Genomic DNA, 24,197 nt, shown 5'->3' on the forward strand with positions numbered 1-24,197 from the left:
AACGGGGTCCAGGTAAAATGTCCGAAGTCCACAATTACATGTTATTCTATATTTGATCACAAAATGGAGATGAGAAGGCACTTTCGCGGTAGCTATAGAAGAAATAATTTCTAGAAATATTCACATTCGGTGGCGTATAGCTCATTTTGAGATGTCTGTCTGTCTGTCTGTCTGTCTGTCTGTCTCTCTCTCTCTCTCTCTCTCTCTCTCTCTCTCTCTCTCTCTCTCTCTCTCTCTCTCTCTCTCTCTCTCTCTCTCTCTCTCCTCCAACACCACCTCCACCCCTCCTCCACCTATCTTCATTTCCTTCGTCTTGTTACTGTCTCACTATCATATACATGTAGCTACTAGTACAATCAGATTGTCGCCAGTAACACTAAACAAACTTGTACGTCTTCTTGTTTCAATAAAACATAAAGCTATCTTTGTTCCATGCACAATGAATGAATGAATGAATGACAAATAAATCATTGGTCAGTGATTTAAGTGGAAACGTTTGAGAGGGAAGTGTTTTTTATATGCAACAGGTGGACCTTAAATGACCAGACTGATATGGGTATAACTTTTCAAAGCTATTTCTTTACTACAGTGGAGGTGTACACACCACAGGCGAAGCCAGTATAATATATTTAAGGGGACATCCACATTAAGGGTGGGCAATGCCTGCCCTGGCAATGCATGTCACACACACACACAACACACACACACACACACACACAGAGAGAGAGAGAGAGAGAGAGAGAGAGAGAGAGAGAGAGAGAATTAATGTTTTTGTTTCACGACACCACTAGAGCACATTGATTAATTACTCATCGGCTATTGGATGTCAAATATTTGGTAACTAGGACAGCTGAGTTCAGAGAAAACCTGCTACATTTTTCCAATAGCAGCAAAGATCTTTAAATATACATTTTCCCACAAACAGAACAGCACATACCATGGCCAATGATTTATTTGTTGAATGTACATTCATCCATTCTGTTTGGGACAACAATAACAAATTTTTCCACAAATAGGACAGCACATACCATAGCCTTTGCTATGTTAGCTGTGGCACAGTATTTGGGACGGGAGAAAACCCAGGATGAGGAAACAAAACGTTTGTTTGGTTTAACGACACGACTAGAGCACATTGAATTATTAATCATCGGCTATTGGATGTCAAACATTTGGTAATTTTGACTTATTATCTTAGAGAGGAAACCCTCTAAATGTTTTTATTAGTAGCAAGGGATCTTTTATATGCACCATGCCACAGACAGAATAGGCTTGCAATAGCACATACCACGGCCTTTGATATACCAGTCGTGGTGTACTGGACGGAACGAGAAATAGCTCAATGGGCGCACCGATGGGGATCGATCCAAAACCGACCGCTGATCAAGTGAGTGCTTTACCACTGGGCTACGTCCCGTCCCCTCGAGGGGGGGGGGGGGGGGAGAAGGGGGAAGCACATGAAGAAGATCTCACCTCGCAGTTAGTTTTGAAGTACGGCTGGTCGCACTGGAGGAAATCCGGCCAGCCCTTGTTGTAGTTGTCGACGATCTTACACGGGCCCCTGGTGCGCTCACACACCTCTCTGCTGGGGTACTCCAGAACCATGGTGTTGTCGTCGCACTTAGGCAGGTACACGGAGCACAGGTACGGCTGGACCACCGCCCAGCACTGGGGCACGTTCTGCAACCCGCTCCATAGGTACAGCTTGTCCGTGACGTCATCGAGAGTCGCAGAGTCGTTGGCGAACATCAGCGACGTGTGGGTGAACGGGAGTTTCACTCCCATGCACAGAGTCGAGTTTAAAGCAATGCAGCTGGTGTTCTGTCTTTGGCAGTTGCTGTTAGCAACAGATGATGCTAATGGTGGTAGGGTGAGGAGGAGCAGAAGGAATGCTAGATTGTGTAATCCATCCATGGTAAAGATCACACGCATTTGGGATTGGTAAATATGTATGATGGATTAAAGAATAGTTTGTTTGTTTTCACTTCATGTTGAAAGTAAATCCTATAAACAACACTGTTGAAGGTACAATGAATCCTACACTGTTCTAGCAGTCATTTCAATATTCAGAACTAACACAAGATTAATTAGTTATGGTAAAAATCTTCCAGAATACGTGTTGCGAGTTTCTTCATTTTGGCACTATAGATTTGTAATTAAAACATTAATGTATATTTGTCTCCAGTGAATATATCAACATCTAGTTATTATTTACATTTGATGTATATTCACCATGGATAACAGACAAGTCTTTTATGAATTAATTTTAAACTGATGACTTCTCATTTTAAAATTATAATGACAGTGACATATGTTTTTTTTTCACATTGATTTTCAAAGTAGCAACTTTCTTTCATTTGTCAACAGAAACAAACGATAAAAAACGACAAAACGTACTAGTGGTTGCTTTAAATATTAAGCTATTAAATATTATGATATTCTGCATTTCAATGAATAAAAACTACGCTTTCAATTGTTCCAAAATCACCATTATATGTAAATCACAGAAATTCCTTATAGGCAACCCAGCTGATCACCATCATATGTAAATCAGGTAATTCTTTACAGGCAGGTCAGGAGATCACGTGTATGCGAGAGGAAAATAGACTGGAACAAAATGATTTGCACATGAGACGGGCCAGGAAACCTCTCACAAACAATGGCACACACAGGGGACACCAAACACCGAGTGGGATTATTCCTTCGAGTATCCAGCAATGAAATGCAAAGTCAGATCTGCTGTCACTGGATAGCCGAAAATCAAACACATTCGAGTAGTCCAATTCTAGGCGAGGTTTTACACACTCCAACTTCAAGTTGAATCCAGGTTTAGTGTGTCTCTGAGAAGCCGACTGGTATTCAATGAAATACGATCACCGGGCACTCCTCAGCTTCGTCCACTTTATCTTCAAATATAATTTTAAAAATGTTTTAGAAGAAAGGTAGGAACAAACATTTATACTGTTGTTGAAAACGTCTTAGAAAGTATACTGTTACTTTATACTGTTGTTGAAAACGTCTTAGACAGTATACTGTTACTTTATACTGTTGTTGAAAACGTCTTAGACAGTATACTGTTACTTTATACTGTTGTTGAAAACGTCTTAGACAGTATACTGTTACTTTATACTGTTGTTGAAAACGTCTTAGACAGTATACTGTTACTTTATTTACGTGCCTATGTAAAAAAGAAGTTCAGACAATCTAACAATGTTTAAAAGCATGTGTTGGTTTTAACCACTGGACGTAAATACTATGTTACTGATTTTTGTTTACAGTTGTTTTGTATATCCAAACAAAAAACTATTTCCTAGAATATAAGATATAACGTTTTTAACAACTGCAATCTATTACCGACTTGATAATTATAGTCACAAAATGTGTTAAGTATTTGTGAATGTATAAATATGTTTTAAATATAATATATTAAAATATTCCATAAATTTTCACATTACAGGCGAGTTATGTATGATATGGTCACATCCAACAATTTAATTATTATCAAGTTATAAAAGGCGATGAGTTATTGTTACTAGCAGTAAATACTGTCAATTAATTCACAAGTGTCAATGAAATATTTACCATGTGGATCACGTTTGAAACTTTCAACACAACTTCACAAAGACAATCGAAACTCGAAGGAAAGTTTTAAACCTTTCTTTTAAAATCGGATGAAAAATATGATTATAACAGTTCCATCAGCACCGCAGGCATAATTAGCACCAACTAATAGTCTAATTAGCACACCTACAGAACACGAAAGTATAGTTTAAACGTTATTTCCTGAGATGCCAACATGTCCTAAATTCCTTTAGGTCGTCTGCTCCTAACGCCTTCATACTCCGCTTGAGGGAAAACAGTTAATTGTACAGATATCATCTACCTGTCTCAAAAAACTCACACACACGACAGTTATCCATCACACATAAACACTACCCTAACTGCACGGAAATACACTGCGCTAAAACATAACTTTTCCAACTCGATAAAAACTTTGTTCACCCATCGTCCATTTTGTTTTTCGATGGAGTAGCGAGATCAGATTTCCTTTGCCGTGCGTAATAAAAATAGGTCGGTGTTCCCCATCCCGCGGCGAGCGCGTTCAGATACTTTTAAACGCGGTGCTACACCTGGCTCGAATGAACCGTACAATACCTCCATGTTTCCGCACGAATGAATCGGCTCGTCCAACAAAGACGGCGGGCGTCTAATTCCGCGCACCTTGCAAACATATTCAATGGGGAAACCGGGACAGAAAAATCTCTCTGCCCAATTTCAAGTTTACCGTTTTGAAAAGGTGAAGCAGAATAATTTGCGTCTCGCTTGATTATCTGTAAGGGTTTGATTTTGCGTGACTTCACAAAATAATTTAATACATGTATAATATATGTGAATAGATAGCGACATAACACTGCACCTTGACTTAAGTATAACAAATAAAGTATGTACATGAACACGTAAAGAAGTAATCATTTATGTATATATTTAAAAAGAAAATTACAGAAGACGCTTTCTCGCTTTTTGTATTTTTTTTTTAAGTACATAATATTAGAATATAAAATTCCTATAACTGCATAATACTATTTATGAATTCAAGGCGATTTTGTAATAGATATGAAGTGCGAAGTGCATAAACTTACTTTATGTGTATCTAAAGTGTTTTGTTTATATGTTATTGGTACATTCTACCGTTAGGTAAGTTTTTAAAGTTCAAAGACGATAAAATATTTTGTTTTAAAATGGCACAAAACCAGCTTATTATGTTTTTACATCACCTGGGTGGAAAGGTTTCACTGTTGAGTTAACTATTCAAAGATTATTTGTTGGATCGATTAATTTGTGATATTAAATTAATAATATAGCATATAAAATTATAATTAATTTATTTCTTAATTTGATTCCCCTTTGTTTGCTTTGTACAAGCCTGTTGTCATAAACGAAAATGTCCGAATCTGGACAACAACATTTATTCATATTAGCATTACTGCCAAACAGGTATATATATATGTAGGGTTGCTAACGAATCACTACGCATTTTGGGCCTATTGGACTATTTCTCGTTCCAGCCAGTGCACCATGACTGGTGTATCAAAGGCCGTGGTATGTACTACCCTGTCTTTGGGATGGTGCATATAAAAGATCCCTTGCTGCTAATCGAAAAGAGTAGCCCATGACAGCGGGTTTCCTCTCTCATTATCTGTGTGGTCCTTCACCATATGTCTCACGCCATATAACCGTAAATAAAATGTGTTGAGTGCGTCGTTAAATAAATAACTTGTTTGTTTCACTACACATTTTTTACATGGATTACAACTAATAGAATGATAGAAATACATGGTAAAAAGGTCTCTGATTAGCACATTTGGCCCGAATATCTATATAATTTTTGCCCGAATTTGAGGATATGCAGCAATTATGGACCAATTTGGGATGGGGTATCACAATTTTGTTTTGCTTTCACAACTATTGCCATAACTGGTAGTCCGATAGTTTGGCCGCATTGAGATAGCCTACATGGGACTAATGACACTACCATTATAAACAATTTTCCCTTAATGATTTGGTGGCGTAAACCAACTTTTTATATGTCACTACATCTGTAACGCGTACCTTTTTGTTTTGCATAAAACAAATCTATAGCTACTACACACAACAAACAAGAAACACGTTGGGTTTGCCAGAATTAATAATTTAAGCAAAAACTTGTTCTTCAGTTGCATTAGTACTCGGAATAAAATAGGGGACGGGAAATAGCCTTGTGTTAAAGCGCTCACTTGATGCGCGGTCGGTTTGGGATTGATCCCTGTCGGTGGGCTCATTGGGCTATTTCTCGTCACAGCCAGTGCACCACGACTGGTATATCAAAGACCGTGGTATGTACTGTCCTGTATGTGTGAAAGTGCATATAAAAGATCCCTTGCTGCTAATGGAAAAATGTAGCGGGTTTCTTCTCTAAGACTATATGTCAAAATTACCAAATGTTTGACATGTATGATTAATAGACCAATGTGCTCTAGTGATGTCGTTAAACAAAACAAAACAAAATAAAATACTTGCAACAAAATTACAAATTAATCACTTACCCTGGTTTCCGAGATACGTGCATGAGCGGATGTACGATATTTCTATAAAGAGGGTGCGACGTTTTGACATTTCTTTAAAGGGGCATAATGTAGAAATACAATACAGTTGGGCAATCTTCCTCAAAAACAGTCAGCCGACCATTATGTTACATCTGCCACATTAAAATTAAATAATTTCATTAAATCCAACTGTCAAGCACTGGGGTTTTAGGACGCCGGAATTTTGAAAGGAATTCGTACTCCCAGCATCCACATCTTACAGGGGCGTAGACTAGGGTGGGGTCGAGGGGTTCGAACGAACTTCCCATCCGAGGCTAAAAAATCTTCTTTTTTTAATAATTAATTTTATGCTATTCAAAGTATTCATATGTGGCCAGGGAAAATGACCACAAAGGTGTCCGCTAGGTTCCTATTAGACACCATTCAACCCTTAGGTTCAGACCACGCTGCGCTCGTTTTAGACGTACCTTTCCCAATAAGCGTAAGAGACAGGGGTGCAGGCGTGGGTGGTGCTGGAGCAAAACCTAAAATTCGGGCAAAATTGATACAGATATTCGGTCAAAACGTATTCACCGGAGACCTTTTTACCATGTATTTCCAACAATCAACCCTCAAAATTAGTTGTAACCCAATGCAAAAATGCGTAGTGATTCGTTTTCAACCCAAAATAGCTGTGTTGTAATAATACTAATATGAATTAATGTTGTTATCCAGATTCGGGCATTTTCAATTAATGTGGGCAAAAAACAGCCTGCCTACTCCCTCCCCCCCCCCCCCCCCCCCCCCCCCCCACACACACACACCTGTGCAAACCTGGTACATAATATAAGATAGTAATGCGATAACAAGTATCATCTTTTGTGTGTATAAACATATATATGACATCATTTTTTGTCGTGGTTAAGCCATGTCATAAGGCTGGTAGGTACAGGGTTCGCAGCCCGGTACTGGATCCCACCCAGAGCGAGTTTTAACGACTCAATGGGTAAGTGTAAGGCCACTACACCATCTTCTCTCTCACTAACCACTAACTAACGACTAACCCACCGTCCTGGACAGAAAGCCCAGATAACCGAGGGTGTGCCCAAGACAGCGTGCTTGAACCGTAATTGGATATAAGCACGAAAATAAGTTGAAATGAAATGAAATGAAAAATACAAAACAAACATTGTGACATATTAATAAATATTTATTTCACAGTCTGGGGTGATTTGGTTCATTATAAAGATTGCACATTACTACAATATGAAACATACACGTATGTATATATACACCACAGAAAATCATGATAAACAAATCAATTATAAATGTCTGTTCAACATCGATGCAACATTTTGAATATTTAACCTCGCTTGTTGCTTGTTTTCACATTTTCTCACTACTAAATGGACTGGTCTTAATGCCCAACAACCAGTCATTGGCTCGAGTATTGGGGGGGGTGTGTGTGTGTGTGTGTCAAAGCCCTGCGTGGTCCTATCCTCCGATTGTTATTCCCCGTTCCAACCAGAACATCACGACTGGTATAACACTAGAGCACACTGATTTATTAATGTCAAACATTCGATGTCAAACATTTGGTAATTCTGACATATAGTCTTAGAGATGAAAACCACTACAGTTTTCCATTAGTAGCAGGGGATCTTTTATATGCACCATCCCAGACAGGATAGCACATACCACTGTCTTTGATATATCAGTTGTGGTGCACTGGCTAGAACAAGAAATTGTTCAATGGGCCCACTGACAGGGATCGACCCTAGACCGACAGTGCATCAAGTGAGCACTTTACCACTTGGCTATGTTCCGTTATGGTATATCAAAGTCTGTGATAGGTGTTGTCATTTATGTGGAAGAATATAGTGTTTTTTCTCTAAGACTATATGGCAAAATTACCAAATGTATGACATCCAGTAGCCAATGGTTAATAAATCAATGTGCTCTAGTGGTGTCGTTAAACAAAACAAACTTTAACTTCTGATCATGTGATCATCTTTTCTGTCCATTGTAACAGGAGGAAAAAATGCATCAAAGTCCAGAGATAAAGTTATGTACGAAAGAAAGAAATTTTTTCACAGGCAAAATTAAATTACATTCTTATAATATTATATAAATAACTTTGTTACATCATTATTAAAATAACATAATATAACAAACAAAAAACAACAATGTAACAACACCCGTACAGAGAAAAACATTAAAATATTTTAAAACATTAAGAAAACATAATTGTTGTGAGGCCAAAAAAAGAAAAGTTTATCTCTGGTCAGACAAGTTCCAACATTGATGCAGCGAGGGTTTTTTTGGTTCTTTTTTCCATTTCTCACTCTTTTTTTACTTTGTTAAAAATCATGGGTTGGACAGAAAAGATGGATATATTTAGTTTTTATGTCCTCCATATGAGTGTGAGTTTCTCCTCATTAGCCATGGTGCCTCTCATTTGCCTTGGTATCCTAAATGCTTTCCTTTATATTGTCCATATAGGCAAGGCATCTTTAATGATTTCAAATTTGCCTCCAAATGACTTCATATAGACACAAAATGTTGAGGTGCATGTGTGGCAGGATCGAACCACCTCAGTGGATCCATTCAGCTGATTTTGTTTCTCATTCCAACCTGTGCACCAACACTGGTCAAAGGCCGTGGTATTTGTTGTTCTGTCTGTGGTGTCGTTAAACACAACAAACTTTCTTTTGCTGTACAGCTCCAAATGTTTGACATCCAGTAATGTGAACAAATAAAAAATGTTGATGTGCACGATCAAAGTGGATGCACACCACGGTAAATGTGAACTAATAAAAAATGTTGATGTGCACGATCAAAGTGGATGCACACACTGAACATGCAGAGACCAGCAATATAGTGTGGGGGGGGCTTAACTTGCCAATTGTGTGAGCTGATTAAATATAAAATACATACAAGTATCAGTACAAGCAGAACAATGAAATAACCAACAAAGTATCGGTGTGTTTATCAAGGAATGATAATGGGAATTATTTCCCATATGGTTAAAAATATCTTGGTTCATATCAAAGTGATATGTCCCACTAGAACGCCAAGTGGGACGTAACACTTCGACGTCATCCACTACAACCGCACAAGAACGTCAACCAAATGAGTTAAGTGATATAAAATAAGATCGATTATATGGGTAATAAATAGAATATTAAACTCGCTACCATTTCATATCATGTTTATGTCCCTCATGAAATAATTTTCATTGTCACTTGCTAAAGCTCATGACAATTGAAAATTATTTTACCGATATGAAATGGAAGCTTGTTTAATATCCTATAATTGTGAACTTCATAAATGTGTCATATCCTTTACAATGTAAAATATATATATACTGATGTCCAAATGAAAATTTGAATAATTTGATAAATATTGTTGCTAATTGAAAAGAACCAATATAATAACACCTTACAAACATTTTGCATGTATCACAAAGTGCATTGTGACGTTTAGATGTTGAACTTCATGATACTTTTATATTCCACCATACCATTTATTGGTTTTCTGTAATACAATTTCAAGCCTTGTAAAGCTTCTTTTGGATATCAGTGTAGATTACCAGCCTGTAATTTATGGTATCCGGCCAGGCAGTGTATCTATATTAAAATGCTGGATGGCAATATTTTTATCATAGAAATTGGGAATTTTCAGTGCCACTTTCTTTTGGGAAGGGGTCTATCTTCGGACCCCCAGAATACCTGGATAAATGCCTGAGATAGCTCTGTTATATTCCCATCCCATCCCTATCAAAGTATCCTCTCATACATACATGTGTACAAGTAAGTCTATATCTACAGGTACATTCATCTGTTCATTACCGTCATTGATAAAATGAAGTTTTAAACATTAAAACAGAATTAAAACACTGAGCTGTTGCTGGTATGAGTCACACAGATAAAAAATATATGAATATTTAATGAATTAGAGTTTGACTGTTTTAATTGACAACATTGAGCGTGTTACGACGATGAGCACAATTTTTCATAGGCATAGTCTATAGATCATATGGTCATGTGACATGTAGAGGAAACCCGCTAAAACACATAAACGACAGGCAGCAATTTATCTTTTATTTGCGCTAGTAGGTAGGACCTTTGTTTGAATCATTATGATCATGCAAATGCCTCACTGGGAACGGCAGTTCCTACCAGCCTGTTTCTGCTAGACACCACAGGGAAGTATTAATGGATTATACAGCAAAAGCTCTGCTACTGCTAGTCGATGAGGTCAAAACATAGAATAATGGGGTTTTTTTCCGTCAATCCTCTAGGACTGAGTGTTGTAATTAATGTTGTAATGAAATTAGGAACTATGAGGTGTAGTTTTAAATTAATTTTACAGTAACAGTTATTCCCTTATCTACAGGTATTCATCCAATAATCCATAAAAATGAACAACACAGTATTAAAACACCTAGCTTTTGCTTTCGATAAAAAATATGTAATGAATTGAGCTAAAACATTGAAGTTTCTTGACAAAGTCTATAGATATACTAAACGATTCCAAACTTTCTACGAAAATATAGACGCCATCATTATGACATAAATGACTTTAATGATGTTACCCAGTACTAGCGTCACTATAGATAAAGATGGGGAAGTCCACAGGAAGATTATGATTATAAAAGAGATCTTGCTGCAGTGGATGATGAGGTTACATAGGGATGAGTTTTTCTTCTGTCAATCTCTAGACTGAGTGTTGTAATTAACGTAATAAAATTATGAACTATGAGGTGTAGTTTAAATTAATTTTACTGTACAATTTGTATTCCCAATAATCCATAAATGAGCAACATGTATTATTTCTAATTTTGCTTTCTTGTAAGTGCTGCAAAGGTTCTTACAAAATACCTACACTAAACATTCCAAACTTTATACGAAAATATTGACGCCATTTACATGACGTCATTTTAATGTTTTCAGTATGTACACTATAGATCAGATGGGGAAAATCACACAAATTACGTCACTAGTCAAGAGAAAACCATACAAACTATGTCACTAGTAAAGAGAGTTATCTCAGGACTTCTAGATAATGGTAGCCCCACTCCCATGACTAGTGATACTATTACCATGCCCAACAGCTAGTAAAAAAAAATGAAGAGTCAAATGTTGCATTTAAAGTCTATATTTTGTACATATGAATATCCTGCCCCCAAGTAGTAATGCATTACACAATCTGATGACTTCCTGTCCTTCCCATTCCAAGCTGAAAACTCCACACCAAAGTTAAACACGCTCAGTGGTCACACATTACACAATCTGATGATTTCCTGTCCTTCCCATTCCAAGCTGAAAACTCCACACCAAAGTTAAACAAAAATAAGTTTTCAGCATTTCAGATGAGATCCAATCTACTTGTTCTTTTTAAAAATTATTTTGATGCAAAAGAAAAAGACCTGGGTCCCGTTCCATGAAGCGATCTTAGCACTACATCCAATAGCCGATGATTAATAAATCAATGTGCTCTAGTGGTGTTGTTAAACAAAACAAACTTTAACAAACTTTTGTTATATGTAGTACTAACTGACAACAACTGTGCAAGTGGTATAGTGCTACTTGTATAACAGCAACATGGGGAGGTGCTTTGGCATGAGGGTTGCTAACTGAAAATGTTTATAGTCGACCTGTTGATTTTTGTTACACAGTACTCATCAAGGGAGAGCACTCCCTAAAACTAGTAGTCCCATGATCCTCTCAATGGTGGTGTATTTTTCACAGAATATATTCTCACACAGAAATTGTAATGAACTGCATGGAGTAATTAATGGTGGTGTGTAACCTGCACATTTTAATCAGTCTGTTTCATATTTACCACACTCGGGCATGTGTCCTGTATTCACTGGTTTGCTGGTCACATATTTAAATACACTTCTTTAAGTCAACTGTTACAGTTCTCCTTCAACAGTCTGAACAACAATCGTTTTGCTGAGGACATCGTACATGGTTGTGTTTGAAGAAAAAGATCGTCAGACATGCCGGAAAGAAAAACGCAATTGTGAAGTTCTTGATCACTGAGCGAAGAAGTGCACTGAAATTTAATAAAAGACAAAACTCATTTGATACTAAGCTGACAGCAATCTATGTTGACATCGTTTGCAGTGACAATTGGGTGTTTGGTATAGTAGACTCGGTATATTCCGTAACCTACCAATACATTTACATGGTCGAGGTTTTCCGAATATATAATCAAAACCGGCTGAGGCATTCTGAATGGTTTTAGACTGTTCGCTGTTATGTCCTATATGGGTTTGGTTGCACAGATACTAATAGAAAACCAGTTGAAAACAATAAATAAAAAATAACTTTCAGATTTCTTACAAACATTAGATATTTGCATTTTGATAACATAATACAATATGCGGAAATTTACAGTTGCCAGATGGGCGACACGTGATAAGGTTTTGACTTGCCCGACGCTATATTGACTCGCTATGGGCGATCGGGCGACTGTAAAGTGCATACCCTGTCAATGTGCTCTAGTGGTGTCATTAAACAAAACAAACTTCTTTTTAATCTTGATCACATCATCAAGTATGTATGCAGTTATCACTTGTCAAAACCATCTGGCATAGAAGCTATTCGCACCACTGACTATACAACTTTTATTTGGAAAGGAAGAAAGGACGCATTCAACACATTTTATTTATGATTATATGGCATCAGACCACACAGATATTGAGAGAGGAAACCTGCTGTCGCCACTTCGTGGGCTACTATTTTCGATTAGCAGCAAGGGATCTTTAATATGCACCATCCTACAGACAGGGTAGTACATACAGCGGCCTTTGTTCACCAGTTGTGGAGTACTGGCTAGAACGAGAAATAGTGCCATGGGTCCACCAACGGGGAAGTTGCCATGGGTGACAAATTGTTAAGTTTCAGCCCTGTGGTGTTAATAATTAAGAAAAGAATTTTATGGAATTAAATGTCCTGCCTACTGTAAATGTTTTCAGTGTACTGTGATGAACATCCATAGATGAAACTATAAACCAAATTTCATTATCCTGGGATTTATAGTTTGTGTGAAATGGGATCTAAATGCAAAATTTAAACTTAAAAGTTGATACAGTTGCCTCAAAAATAAATAATACCTATCTCACCTTTTTATTTCCTAAGGTCAAGACAATAATCAATGAAATTGCAGCATTCTGAGGCTTAATACCAATACCTGTATGTTTAGGTCACATGCCGTTCATAGCCGATGGTACTAGCCACCTATACTTCTATTCTTAATAAATTCATGCTGTCAACAGAAACATTATAAATACTTACTTAACAACTCCAATGTTTTGAGCAGGAACAACAAATACCCTTCCATTTGCAACTTCGAAAATATCAGTGCATGAAACGACCTTCAATCCCAGAAGTCTCTTGCCCGGTGTTGCTCCAACGGTTCCAATCCCTTTCCGTAAACATAGTGTCTGCACATAAACCAAAAGATTTTCAAACAATTTACTTCTCTGTTAAAGAATGTAAGAACAAAATTTACTTCTCTGTTAAAGAATATTACACCAAAATGTACTAGATCTCTGTTAAAGAACGTTACACCAAAATGTACTAGATCTCTGTTAAAGNACGTTACCCCAAAATGTTCTTTCCACCTGTAGACCGAACGTTAACCACGTTACACCAAAATGTACTAGATCTCTGTTAAAGAACGTTACACCAAAATGTACTAGATCTCTGTTAAAGAACGTTACACCAAAATGTACTAGATCTCTGTTAAAGAACGTTACACCAAAATGTACTAGATCTCTGTTAAAGAACGTTACACCAAAATGTACTAGATCTCTGTAAAAGAACGTTACACCAAAATGTACTAGATCTCTGTATAAAGAACGTTACGACTCCAAAAATGTACTAGATCTCTGTTAAAGAACGTTACACCAAAAAGTGATACTATAATGGTTCAACAAAGGAATGTTACACCTGTGGGAAATGTACTAGATCCCTCTGCTTAAAGAAGCCCATGTAGTTACACCAGCGGTTGTACTAGATCTCTGTTAAAGAATGTTACACCAAAATATACTAGATCTCTGTAAAAGAATGTTACACCAAAATGTACTAGATCTCTGTTAAAGAACGTTACACCAAAATGTACTAGATCTCTGTAAAAGAATGTTACACCAAAATTTACTAGATTTCTGTAAAAGAATGCTACATGTAGGGCCTACATCAAAATGAATGGTAAAGACCGAGCCCACCCAGCATCAAATAATATAAACACAAAGGGTATATTGGTGGAATTCTAACACTAACACTAAGCAGTGTGCACACTGATTTGCATGACATTTAAGACAATATAAATTAAAGTTAAATTGGCCAATTTATTCCTTAATAATGCAACCACAATTTTAATAAAGTTATATTTTTTCACTATAAACGTACAGGGTATATGGTGAACTAGATTAAAAAGGTTTGTTTTGTTTAACGACACCACTAGAGCACACTAATTTATTAATCATCCGCTATTGGATGTCAAACATTTGGTAATTTTTACATATAAAGTCTTATAGAGGAAACCTGCTACATGTTTCCATTAGTAGCAAGGGATATTTTATATGCACCATCCCACAGAGTTGCAGGGGGTACTGGCCTCCAACTCTAAGATAGTGCAGTCTGAAAAATCAAAGTAATGTATTAACTGCTCCTTTCCCCATTGCTGTCTTTCATTTTGATCAGGTCATACAATTTTGTTATACAGATTTATTCCAGATTGAACATAATTAGCTGGAAAAGATGCATTTTCATATTCATATATATATATAAATACTCTAGACAGTACTGCACAAAACAATAAGTAAAACATTTTCATTATATGGCTAATAAAAATCCAAATTGTCTAATGTTTTGGCTGGAAGTATTTTATTCCAGAGTAAGCCCTGTGCAATACCTATAAAACAACATACCTCAAAAACTGTTATGAGTAGTCTGTTTATTATCTCCATGGCAATGACCTCCGATGAAATGGCAAAGGCCTTGTCGTAGTCCATTTCATTCAGATCAAAGAACAGTTCCGAGACTTGGGTGCCACTACTGAAAAACAAAACAACAAGCATTCTGAGTCTCAGAGTACTGCCTAGTGTTAAAGCAATACGTGTGACGTGTCCCGCACCGAGCTCCACAATGTTTCCTATAGATCCCCTAAATTCAAGGGCATAGTTCTCCATCAAAATCAAACTTGATCTGTAACTGTATCTAATAAAGCGACACACAAAATTTCAGCTCAATATCTCAAGGCCTTCTGAAGAAAAAAAAAGAGTCTGGAAAACAACTTTTGACATCTACTGACAAGTTTAACATACAGTATATACTCACAAGTAACCCATCTCTCTCATGACTACGACAGTAAAGATAAGTTTAACATACAGTATATACTCACAAGTAACCCATCTCTCTCATGACTACGATAGTGACGATAAGTTTAACGTAGAACAGAAGTGTGTGAAATCAATCAACTCGGCTGCAACTCTCTTCCAAAACGATGGCAAGTTGTATTCTCGACCTGAAATAAAAACATCAGATTAGAATGTTGTTGTCGTGGTACATGTAGCTCAAAATAATATAAATTTAAGACCAGTTTTATTGCAAAAGGTATAAAACTTGATTGAGAATTGTAAACTGACTGGAGTGTGTTCGGTATTGTGATTGGTTAATTACATTCTTTTTCCGGGATCAAATAGACAATAACACCCGGAAAGCTAATGACGTCATTAGAAAGTGACGTCATTAGCAATTGGAACACGCGAAGTTGACGATTCAAGGTAATTTTTTCAAGAAATGCCAAATATACAGTTAGTTCTGTAGAAAAATTATTCAGTTTACAATGGACATGCCCACTAACGCCTTCAGTCAAAAATGACATTTGCGGGATCAAATAGACAATAACACCCACAAATCTACAAACTCCATATGGTTATGTCCTAAATAGATTTTGTTTGAAACAAAAAATAATTTGTGCAAATAATGAAATACCGATTTTTCACTGTATTGACCAACATGTACATGTACATACATGTATATTTAATTGTACTGAATAATTTATTTTAAAAATACTTTTGAATGGTACATGTATGCAAGTCAATGTCATGTAAAGCTCAAAGACTTGAATGGGGTATCATTACCATCAGATACAGGTACATGCATGTAAATTAGTGATAGTTTCTATTCACCCAGAGCTGGATGTAGAGTTCTCAGGAATCAATAGTAGAGAACTTGCTTTTGGTCCAATGGGATGTGGGATTGATCAACATCATAATACCCATTGGAGGATTTTCTAATCCCACCCAATGCCATACATGTACAACAGGACAATCAATAGCGGATGATTAATTAATAAATGTGCTGTAGTGGTGTTGTTAAACAAAATAAACTTAATCCCCCCCCCCCCCCCACCCATGGGATGTTAGTGTTTTCCCTAGCTTGTTTTAGCATGATGCAGCACCATGCCTCAATAGTCTAGCACCATCTTGCCTTAATCAGCACCATGCTGCCCTGAGATTAAACAAGCCTTTTTCAGTAATTAATTCTAAAATTGCCTTAATAAAACACCAAAAAAGGTATTATTAATTAATAAAATATGCATTTCATATCTTTTGCCATTTATTTATTAAAGCAAGCACATAAATTACATTAATGTTTATTTTTAATTAATTTTTGTGTATTTTTAATGAAAAACAAGTGCCCCGAAAATGTCCCAAAAGTGTTTGGTCTACCATGCCTTGCCTAATTTCTAGGGAAATCACTAGATGTGTTGGGAGGTCCCTCAAGAGCTACATGTAGAAGTGGACATTTGGATGGCATGATCACTCCCTCAGCCAGAGATAACTATATAGCAAAAACAGAGAAATTCTGCCCACAACAGGGTAGGCAAAGATTTCTGCTCTAATACCATAACCCCATGTTTGACAATAAATACCAATTAACACTGATAATTGTTTAGTTGATAACAAATATTTTACATATTAATCATTAATACACAAATTACAGGAAGAAACCTGTCAGCTCAGGTCTACATATTTCACCGGAACATTATTCAAAGGAGGTACTGTCAGGTTTCTTCTTGTAGTGTGTGTATTATTGGTGAAATTGAAAATTATCAATGTAATGGTATTTAATCATGTCAAACATAGGGTTATTGTTGTATTAAGAGTCGGAATCTTTGCTTACCCAGTGGTAGGCAGCCATCCCATATTTTTGCTACACGAGTTACCTCTGATGGCAGAGAGCGATCATAACCGTCCAAATATCTGTCTCAAATGGCAGAGTACTCAGGCTAGTGTTGTACATACTAGTCTGAGTACTCTAGCGATACAAGTCTGAGTACTCTGGCAGAGAGCGATCATAACCGTCCAAATATCTGTCTTCAAATGGCAGAGTACTCAGGCTAGTGTTGTACATACTAGTCTGAGTACTCTGAACGATACAATTATCTCTTATGGCAGAGAGGGGCGGGATGTAGCCCAATGGTAAAGCATTCGCATAATTGATCAGCTCGATACGAACCGCGGTACAGTTTTGCGTACCGCGATTTTTTTTCCTTGTAACTTATTTGATTTGAAATAGGCAAACAAACAAACAAAAACCACATCATTTTATTAACTGGTGATGACAGGAAATGTAACAATCACGTCAAGCGTAGTCGGCTTACTTGTTGGCATACGAAGTGATAGGTCGGTTATACTTGGTTCTAACTTCTAAACAAAACGTGTCAAAAGTCCAGTGAAAATAACCAGTTAACGATAATTACAAATAAATGTTTTGTTACTTACACATTATCATTCGTTGTTCATTTACGTTGGAATACGGCTACGGCTATCATCTTCAAAGAAATAAACCAACAAATGAGAATCACACTTCGCTGTTTTTCACTGAACTCGGAATACTTCGGCCGATCGTTCAAAATACCTCGGCTAATAACCTCGGCTCTGGTTCGGTCGATCTGGCGAAACATTGTGACTCAATACGTACATTTCCGTGTTAAGCGAGCAGCAACGGAAAAGCCTGATAGTAAGAATTTCCGAATGTGACAATTTATGAATAGTTTGACCATTCAGTCTGGAGCTCCACGCGGTAAGACGTGTTTGTTTCGCTTGTGCACACTGCACGTGCTTTCGTGTGCTCGACTTAGGGGGGTCCCTCGTTTCGTTGTTTTTGTCAGCGAAATGAAGTTTTCGACTGGAATGCATGCGGCCATTGGAACTGATTGAACGCTGGAACGCTTCTCATTTCGACAGCCTGCACCACCAGGTTGGATTCTTTTTTAGCGAGATTCCTTGCTTCCACGTCATTTCTCCGTCTGACTGTCGACAGGTTTTTTTCGTGACTCGTATGGCGGCCATTCTGCAGAACACCACGGTTGTTCGCGTTTAGTCTCTACATGTCCGAGCCTGTCCTAGCAGTACTGGAAGATTGACCGCCCCACTCTAAGAAGAAATAGGAAGCGGGGTCGGCCCCTACTACTCTTTTTCTAGACTTTACCTTGCTTTATAGTGATACCATCTCGTATTCTCCGGAGTCTGGACTATACCCTAGTCTGATACTCTCTCTCGTTCAGACAGATCCGGCTTCTCAAGATCTGTATTTCAGCACAGCAGTACACCTTCAACGTCTATCGACTGTCAATCTAGGGGTTTTCTTGACGGGATGCAACCTATCTCGTCCCTTTAAGCTGTGCACCCAAACGGCCTTAACGAGGCCACTCGCGTGGACATATCGATCGGACTTTAAACTTTTAGATCTGCATTCAAAATTTTATGTCGAAATTACTTCTTTTTTTTAAAAAATATTATTAAATAGTCCAATCCTCTCTTCTTTCTCTTATTTAATTTTGGACTTTCCTTCTAAAATGCTCCAAATTATATAAATATTCGGCCGAGCAGTCAATTCTTTTTTATTTTTGGATTGTAACCTTTTTTTCTTTCTTTTTTTATTCTATTAACTTTTTTACTAATTGCTATTTTCAAAATTCTGCCCATTTTCATCCCCCCCCCCCCCCCCCGGTGGCCAGACTCGGGATGGGCGTGTTCGAAACCCTAGTGGTATATGGACACGTTAAATTAGTTATCATCATCATCATCATCAATAGTTTGACACCGTCACGCCAGTGTTCTAGTAGACTAGTATTGTGTTAAAAAATAAAAATTTGGCCTCAAACATTTAGCCTGACAGCTGAAACTAATAAAGATCATTAAAAAGTTATGCCTTCTATTTTCATTAAAAAAAACCCAACCCATAAATAATATCAATTATATTGCAATACATATTGCAATACAGTTTCTTATATCGCAATATATCGCAATACGGTTTTGACCGTATCGTTGCACCCCTACTATCCTGTCTGTGGAATAGTGCATATAAAAGATCATTGCTGCTAATTGAAAAGAATACCCATGAAGTGTTAGCAGCGGGTTTTCTCTCAATAGCTGTGTGGTCCATAACCATATCTCTGATGCTATAGAACTGTAAATAAAATCTGTTAAATGTGTCGTTAAATAAAACATTTCCTTCCTTCCTTAGAGAGAGAAGAAAACTCAAGTCGCTGACTTATATCAATGATACATAATTTATAAATTCCAGAGAGTGTCATAACCGACCAAATGTCTCGAAAGGCAGAGAACTCGGGATGGTGTACCTGCTTGTCCCCTCGGAACATTCTGCGCATTCACAGAGCCACTGCGTATGTCGGGTTGTTGCGTCACACCCGGTGTCTGTGTCCAGGGCGTCACACCCGGCGTCTGGGTCCAAGGCGTGACAGTCGGTGGGTTACAGTTCATCGCGTAAAGTGGCATAGCCGCGAAAAATGTGTTCATCATGTTGTACTGGTGATACTGCCACAGCCACGGTTGTAGAGCCTGCGCATACTCTCGGGCATTTCGATATCTTGGTCGCACATCTCCCTGATTTCCGTACAGCATGTCGCACGGGTTGCTAATTGATGGGCTGTTGACATCTGTGGCAGTGACGTCTTCGAAATTCCTATTTTCTGCTGACGTTTCCTTAGCAGAATCGTCTACAGATATTTTTTCCTCATTGGCAGCCATCTTCTTTTGTTGTATTCTATATGATTTCCCTCCTATTAGAGGAGCACCTTGATTAGATAGGCATAGCCGGATTATTCCGAAAGACGGACATTTGGACAGTTATGACGCTCTCATTACGGCCACATAAAACCGTATATCAAAACTGCGCAATATGTGCCTATCAAACGGTAGTAAAAGATTCCCGCACTAATATAACAACAATCCTATGTAACCAGGGCCGTAGCTAGGATTTTTTGTTTGGGGGGGGGGGGGGGGCAACTGAGTAGTTAATAGTCTAAAACTCCTTAAACAGTTAAGAAGAGAATTTTCTTTAAGTTTCTATAATGCATTCCGGATTTTTTTCGGGGGGGGGGGGGGGGGGGGGGGGGCAGCTGCTAGCTACGGCCCTGGTAACTATGTTTGACGTTAAATAAATCGGTGAAATCGAAAATTATCAATGTAGGCCTATTTCAATTCAGCTTATTTTCGTGCTTATATCCAATTAAGGTTCAAGTACGCTGTCCTGGGCACACATCTCAGCTATCTGGGCTGTCTGTCCAGGACAGTGGGTTAGTTGTTAGTAGTTAGTTATTAGTGAGAGAGAAGAGGATTAAGCATAGGACTGTTGTTTTATTAGAAAGGGGAATCTTTGACTACGGCCTGAGCGCTCGAGATAAGGTAGGCAGTGCAGTTGATGACGCGACTGAGGGGATTGTAAGTTTTGTCCAATACCCACCTGCTATATGCCAGTCGTGGTGCACTGACTGGAACGAGAAATAGCTAGCCATATGGGCCCACCGGCGGGGATCGACCCTAGACCGATCACGCACCAAGCGAACGCTTTACCACTGGGGTAGAAGCTCTGTAAAGCTTTATTTCATGTTTTATATTTATGTTTTTAATGATTTGTCTATTTTATAAGTTTATGTTCAATTGCTTTTACAGTGACATAGACGTTAAAATCAAAGTTTGGACATGATTGTGTACAATGCAAATGGTCACCATTTTTCTTAAAGGCTACACAGATTTCGTCTGAAAGTGACTGACACGGCGAAGTTAAGCTGGTCAAAGCGAAGTTTGGGCTCACTTCGCTCGCTCGGATGAGTCCTGGTAAAGGACATACATGGTACTCAGCTTAATTTAATTGTTAAGGATATACACACGTGTAATCAACATGTGAAGTGTTGGTTGTACAGCATTGGCTACATGTTAAGATGCCGTTAGATGTAGTTTTACGTAAACGAAATTACGTGATCAGTAAAGAAACATACAACAGCATGTGAACAAATTAAAGATGTGTATGCTAATAATGAATGATAATAACTACACAAGAAAATTAGCTGTAAGTTATAGGCTACTATAAATTGTGTAGTTTTATAAATATTTGTCTAAATTCCTTATTTCTCGTTCCAGTCAGTGCACCATGACTGGTATATCAAAGACCGTGGTATGTACTACCCTGTATGTGGGTTGGTGCACATAAAATATCCCTTGTTGCTAATCGAAAAAGAGTAGCCCATGAAGTGGCGACAGCGGGTTTCCTCTCTCAGTATCTGTGTGGTCCTTAACCATATGTCTGACGCCATATAACCGTAAATAAAAGTGTTGATTGCGTCGTTAATAAAACCTAAAACTCCAAACAACGGTGTACCGCATATTGCAATTATATTGTCTAGTAGTGTACGGTACTCTTAAACTAAAACGAGGATGTACAGCGTCTTGCTCACTTGGCGCACGGGCGGCGTTGGATTGATCCCCCGTCGGTGGACCCATTAGGCTATTTGTCTTCCCAGCCAGAGCACCAAAGTTTTTTGTTGTTGTTGTTTAACGACACCACTAGAGCACATTGATTTATTAATCATCCGCTATTGGATGTCAAACATTTGGTAATTTTGACATAGTCTCTCTCTCTCTCTCTCTCTCTCTCTCTCTCTCTCTCTCTCTCTCTCTCTCTCTCTCTCTCTCTCTCTCTCTCTCTCTCTCTCTCTCTCTCTCACACACACACACATACATATATATTTGTTGTTGTTATTGATATTGTATATTTCTTATCTTTGTTTGCTGACACCAGATTGTTTGATAGTGTGCAATAACTTGAATAACTGAATTGGGGGTGGGGGGTGAGTGGGGGAGGGTGGGGGGCACGTAGCCCAGTCGTAAAGCGCTCGCTTAAGCGGTCAGTCTGAGATCGATCTCCGTCGGCGGGCCTAGCGGGCTATTTCTCGTTCCAGCCAGTGCGCCACGACTGGTATATCAAAGGCCGTGGTATGTGCTATCCTGTCTGTGGGATGGTGCATATAAAAGATCCCTTGCTACTAATGGAAAAATATAGCGGGTTTCCTTTTTAAGACTATATGTAAAAAATATCAAATGTTTGACAGCCAATAACCGATGATTAATAAATCAATGTGTTCTAGTGGTGTCGTTAAACAAACCCATTTTAGTGACCAACGGCTGGCTGGTAATTATTCAGCAAGCCGTTTTTCGCAAACGTTTGCGAACTATTTTGACTGGTTCCCGAAGTAGTCATTAGGTTTAATGTCAGGCGCATAAACCAGTCTAGCGGACGCTTTTATATTTGGTCTGGCTGAATTCAGTCCAAGTCTCCTGACACTAAGGCCACCCATGAGTAATTGACAAATTGTATTATGATTTTTGTGTCGATATAACTGATCGGCAAAATCAGTTGTCAGAAAACTCAAAGGCAATGACGATCATGGTATGTACTGTCCCAATCTAATTAAAATTAGCTCCACTATTACATCTAACAGCAGCCCGTTGGAGCTCATGTCCAGTTGACCTTTCATTCGACCAATCAAAACCTTACTTGCAAAATCATGCCAGTGATTCAGGGCCGTACCCTCCGGGGGGGCAGGGGGGGCAGCTGCCCCCCCCCTGAGAATCTTGTCCTTTTTTTTTTTTATATATCTCCAGTAATAGCATAGAAATGTTTAATCTTTATAGTATGTTAAAAATTATTTATAAAATTTAGAATTTGCCCCCCCCCCCCCCCCCATGGAGTGTAATTGGTCGATATTTAACTTATTATTTATAGGTGAAATGTCACCTGGACATGGGAGTCCACGCAATGCTGTTAGATCTACAGGTGAGACCAGTAGAGCCAATTTTAATCAGATTGGTACTGTCTTGTCTGTGTAAATATGCATATAAGAGATGTTTGGTGTTAATCCATAGAGCAGCCTGTGTCGTGTGTGCATACGTTTTTGTGTTATGTATGTTCGTATAATATGTGTGTACGTGTATATTTAGGTGTAGGTGAATACGCGTTTTTGTGTTATGTATGTTGGTATAATATGTGTGTACGTGTATATTTAGGTGTAGGTGAATACGTTTTTGTGTTATGTATGTTGGTATAATATGTGTACATGTATATTTAGGTGTAGGTGAATACGCGTTTTTGTGTTATGTATGCTGGTATAATATGTGTGTACGTGTATATTTAGGTGTATGTGAATACGTTTTTGTGTTATGTATGTTGGTATAATGTGTGTACGTGTATATTTAGGTGTAGGTGAATACGCGTTTTTGTGTTATGTATGTTGGTATAATATGTGTGTACGTGTATATTTAGGTGTATGTGAATACGCTTTTGTGTTATGTATGTTGGTATAATATGTGTGTACGTGTATATTTAGGTTTAGGTGAATACGCGCGCGTTTTTGGTTTTTTGAAACTGTGTGTATATATATATATAGTATTCGTTCTCTCTATACCTCTGTCTTTCTCGCTCTCTCTCTCTCTCTCTCTCTCTCTCTCTCTCTCTCTCTCTCTCTCTCTCTCTCTCTCTCTCTCTCTCTCTCTCTCTCCATCTTAATTTCTCCCTATTTCTTTCCGTCAGATTCTATGTCAGTTTGTCTGTTTGTGTCTGTCTCTCTGACTGTGTGTGTGTGTGTGAGAGAGAGAGAGAGAGAGAGAGAGAGAGAGAGAGAGAGAGAGAGAGAGAGAGAGAGAGAGAGAGAGAGAGAGAGAGAGAGAGGGTGGAGGGATGTTGTCGGTTCAGTTATTGCTATGCACGTTTCAGCTGACTTTATACAACTACATAATGCTACAACAAAAACGTA

The 24,197-nt window shown here is 38.1% G+C and overlaps 2 protein-coding genes across 2 annotated transcripts in view; both read right to left on the bottom strand.

Moving 5' to 3' along the window:
- Positions 1–4,205, bottom strand: part of LOC121376807 (smoothened homolog) — a 31,542-nt gene extending 27,337 nt beyond the window's left edge. Inside the window, exons 1-2 of the mRNA XM_041504581.1 lie at positions 3,580–4,205; positions 1,471–2,903 (exon numbers count right to left, since the gene is read on the bottom strand). Of these exons, the coding sequence (XP_041360515.1) occupies positions 1,471–1,929 (459 nt within the window). The 5' untranslated portion in view covers positions 1,930–2,903; positions 3,580–4,205. The remainder of the gene's footprint in view (positions 1–1,470; positions 2,904–3,579) is intronic.
- Positions 4,206–10,717: 6,512 nt separating this feature from the next.
- LOC121377993 (protein FAM8A1-like) lies at positions 10,718–20,136 on the bottom strand. Its single transcript, XM_041506090.1, is given in 7 exon segments — positions 10,718–12,034; positions 12,036–12,122; positions 13,367–13,515; positions 15,004–15,130; positions 15,477–15,538; positions 15,541–15,599; positions 19,728–20,136. Coding segments are annotated over 7 exon segments (948 nt in total). The 3' UTR covers positions 10,718–11,979.
- Positions 20,137–24,197: the final 4,061 nt, after the last annotated feature.

The sequence above is a fragment of the Gigantopelta aegis genome, chromosome 7, assembly GCF_016097555.1.
Source record: "Gigantopelta aegis isolate Gae_Host chromosome 7, Gae_host_genome, whole genome shotgun sequence".
NCBI classification, from domain to species: domain Eukaryota; kingdom Metazoa; phylum Mollusca; class Gastropoda; order Neomphalida; family Peltospiridae; genus Gigantopelta; species Gigantopelta aegis.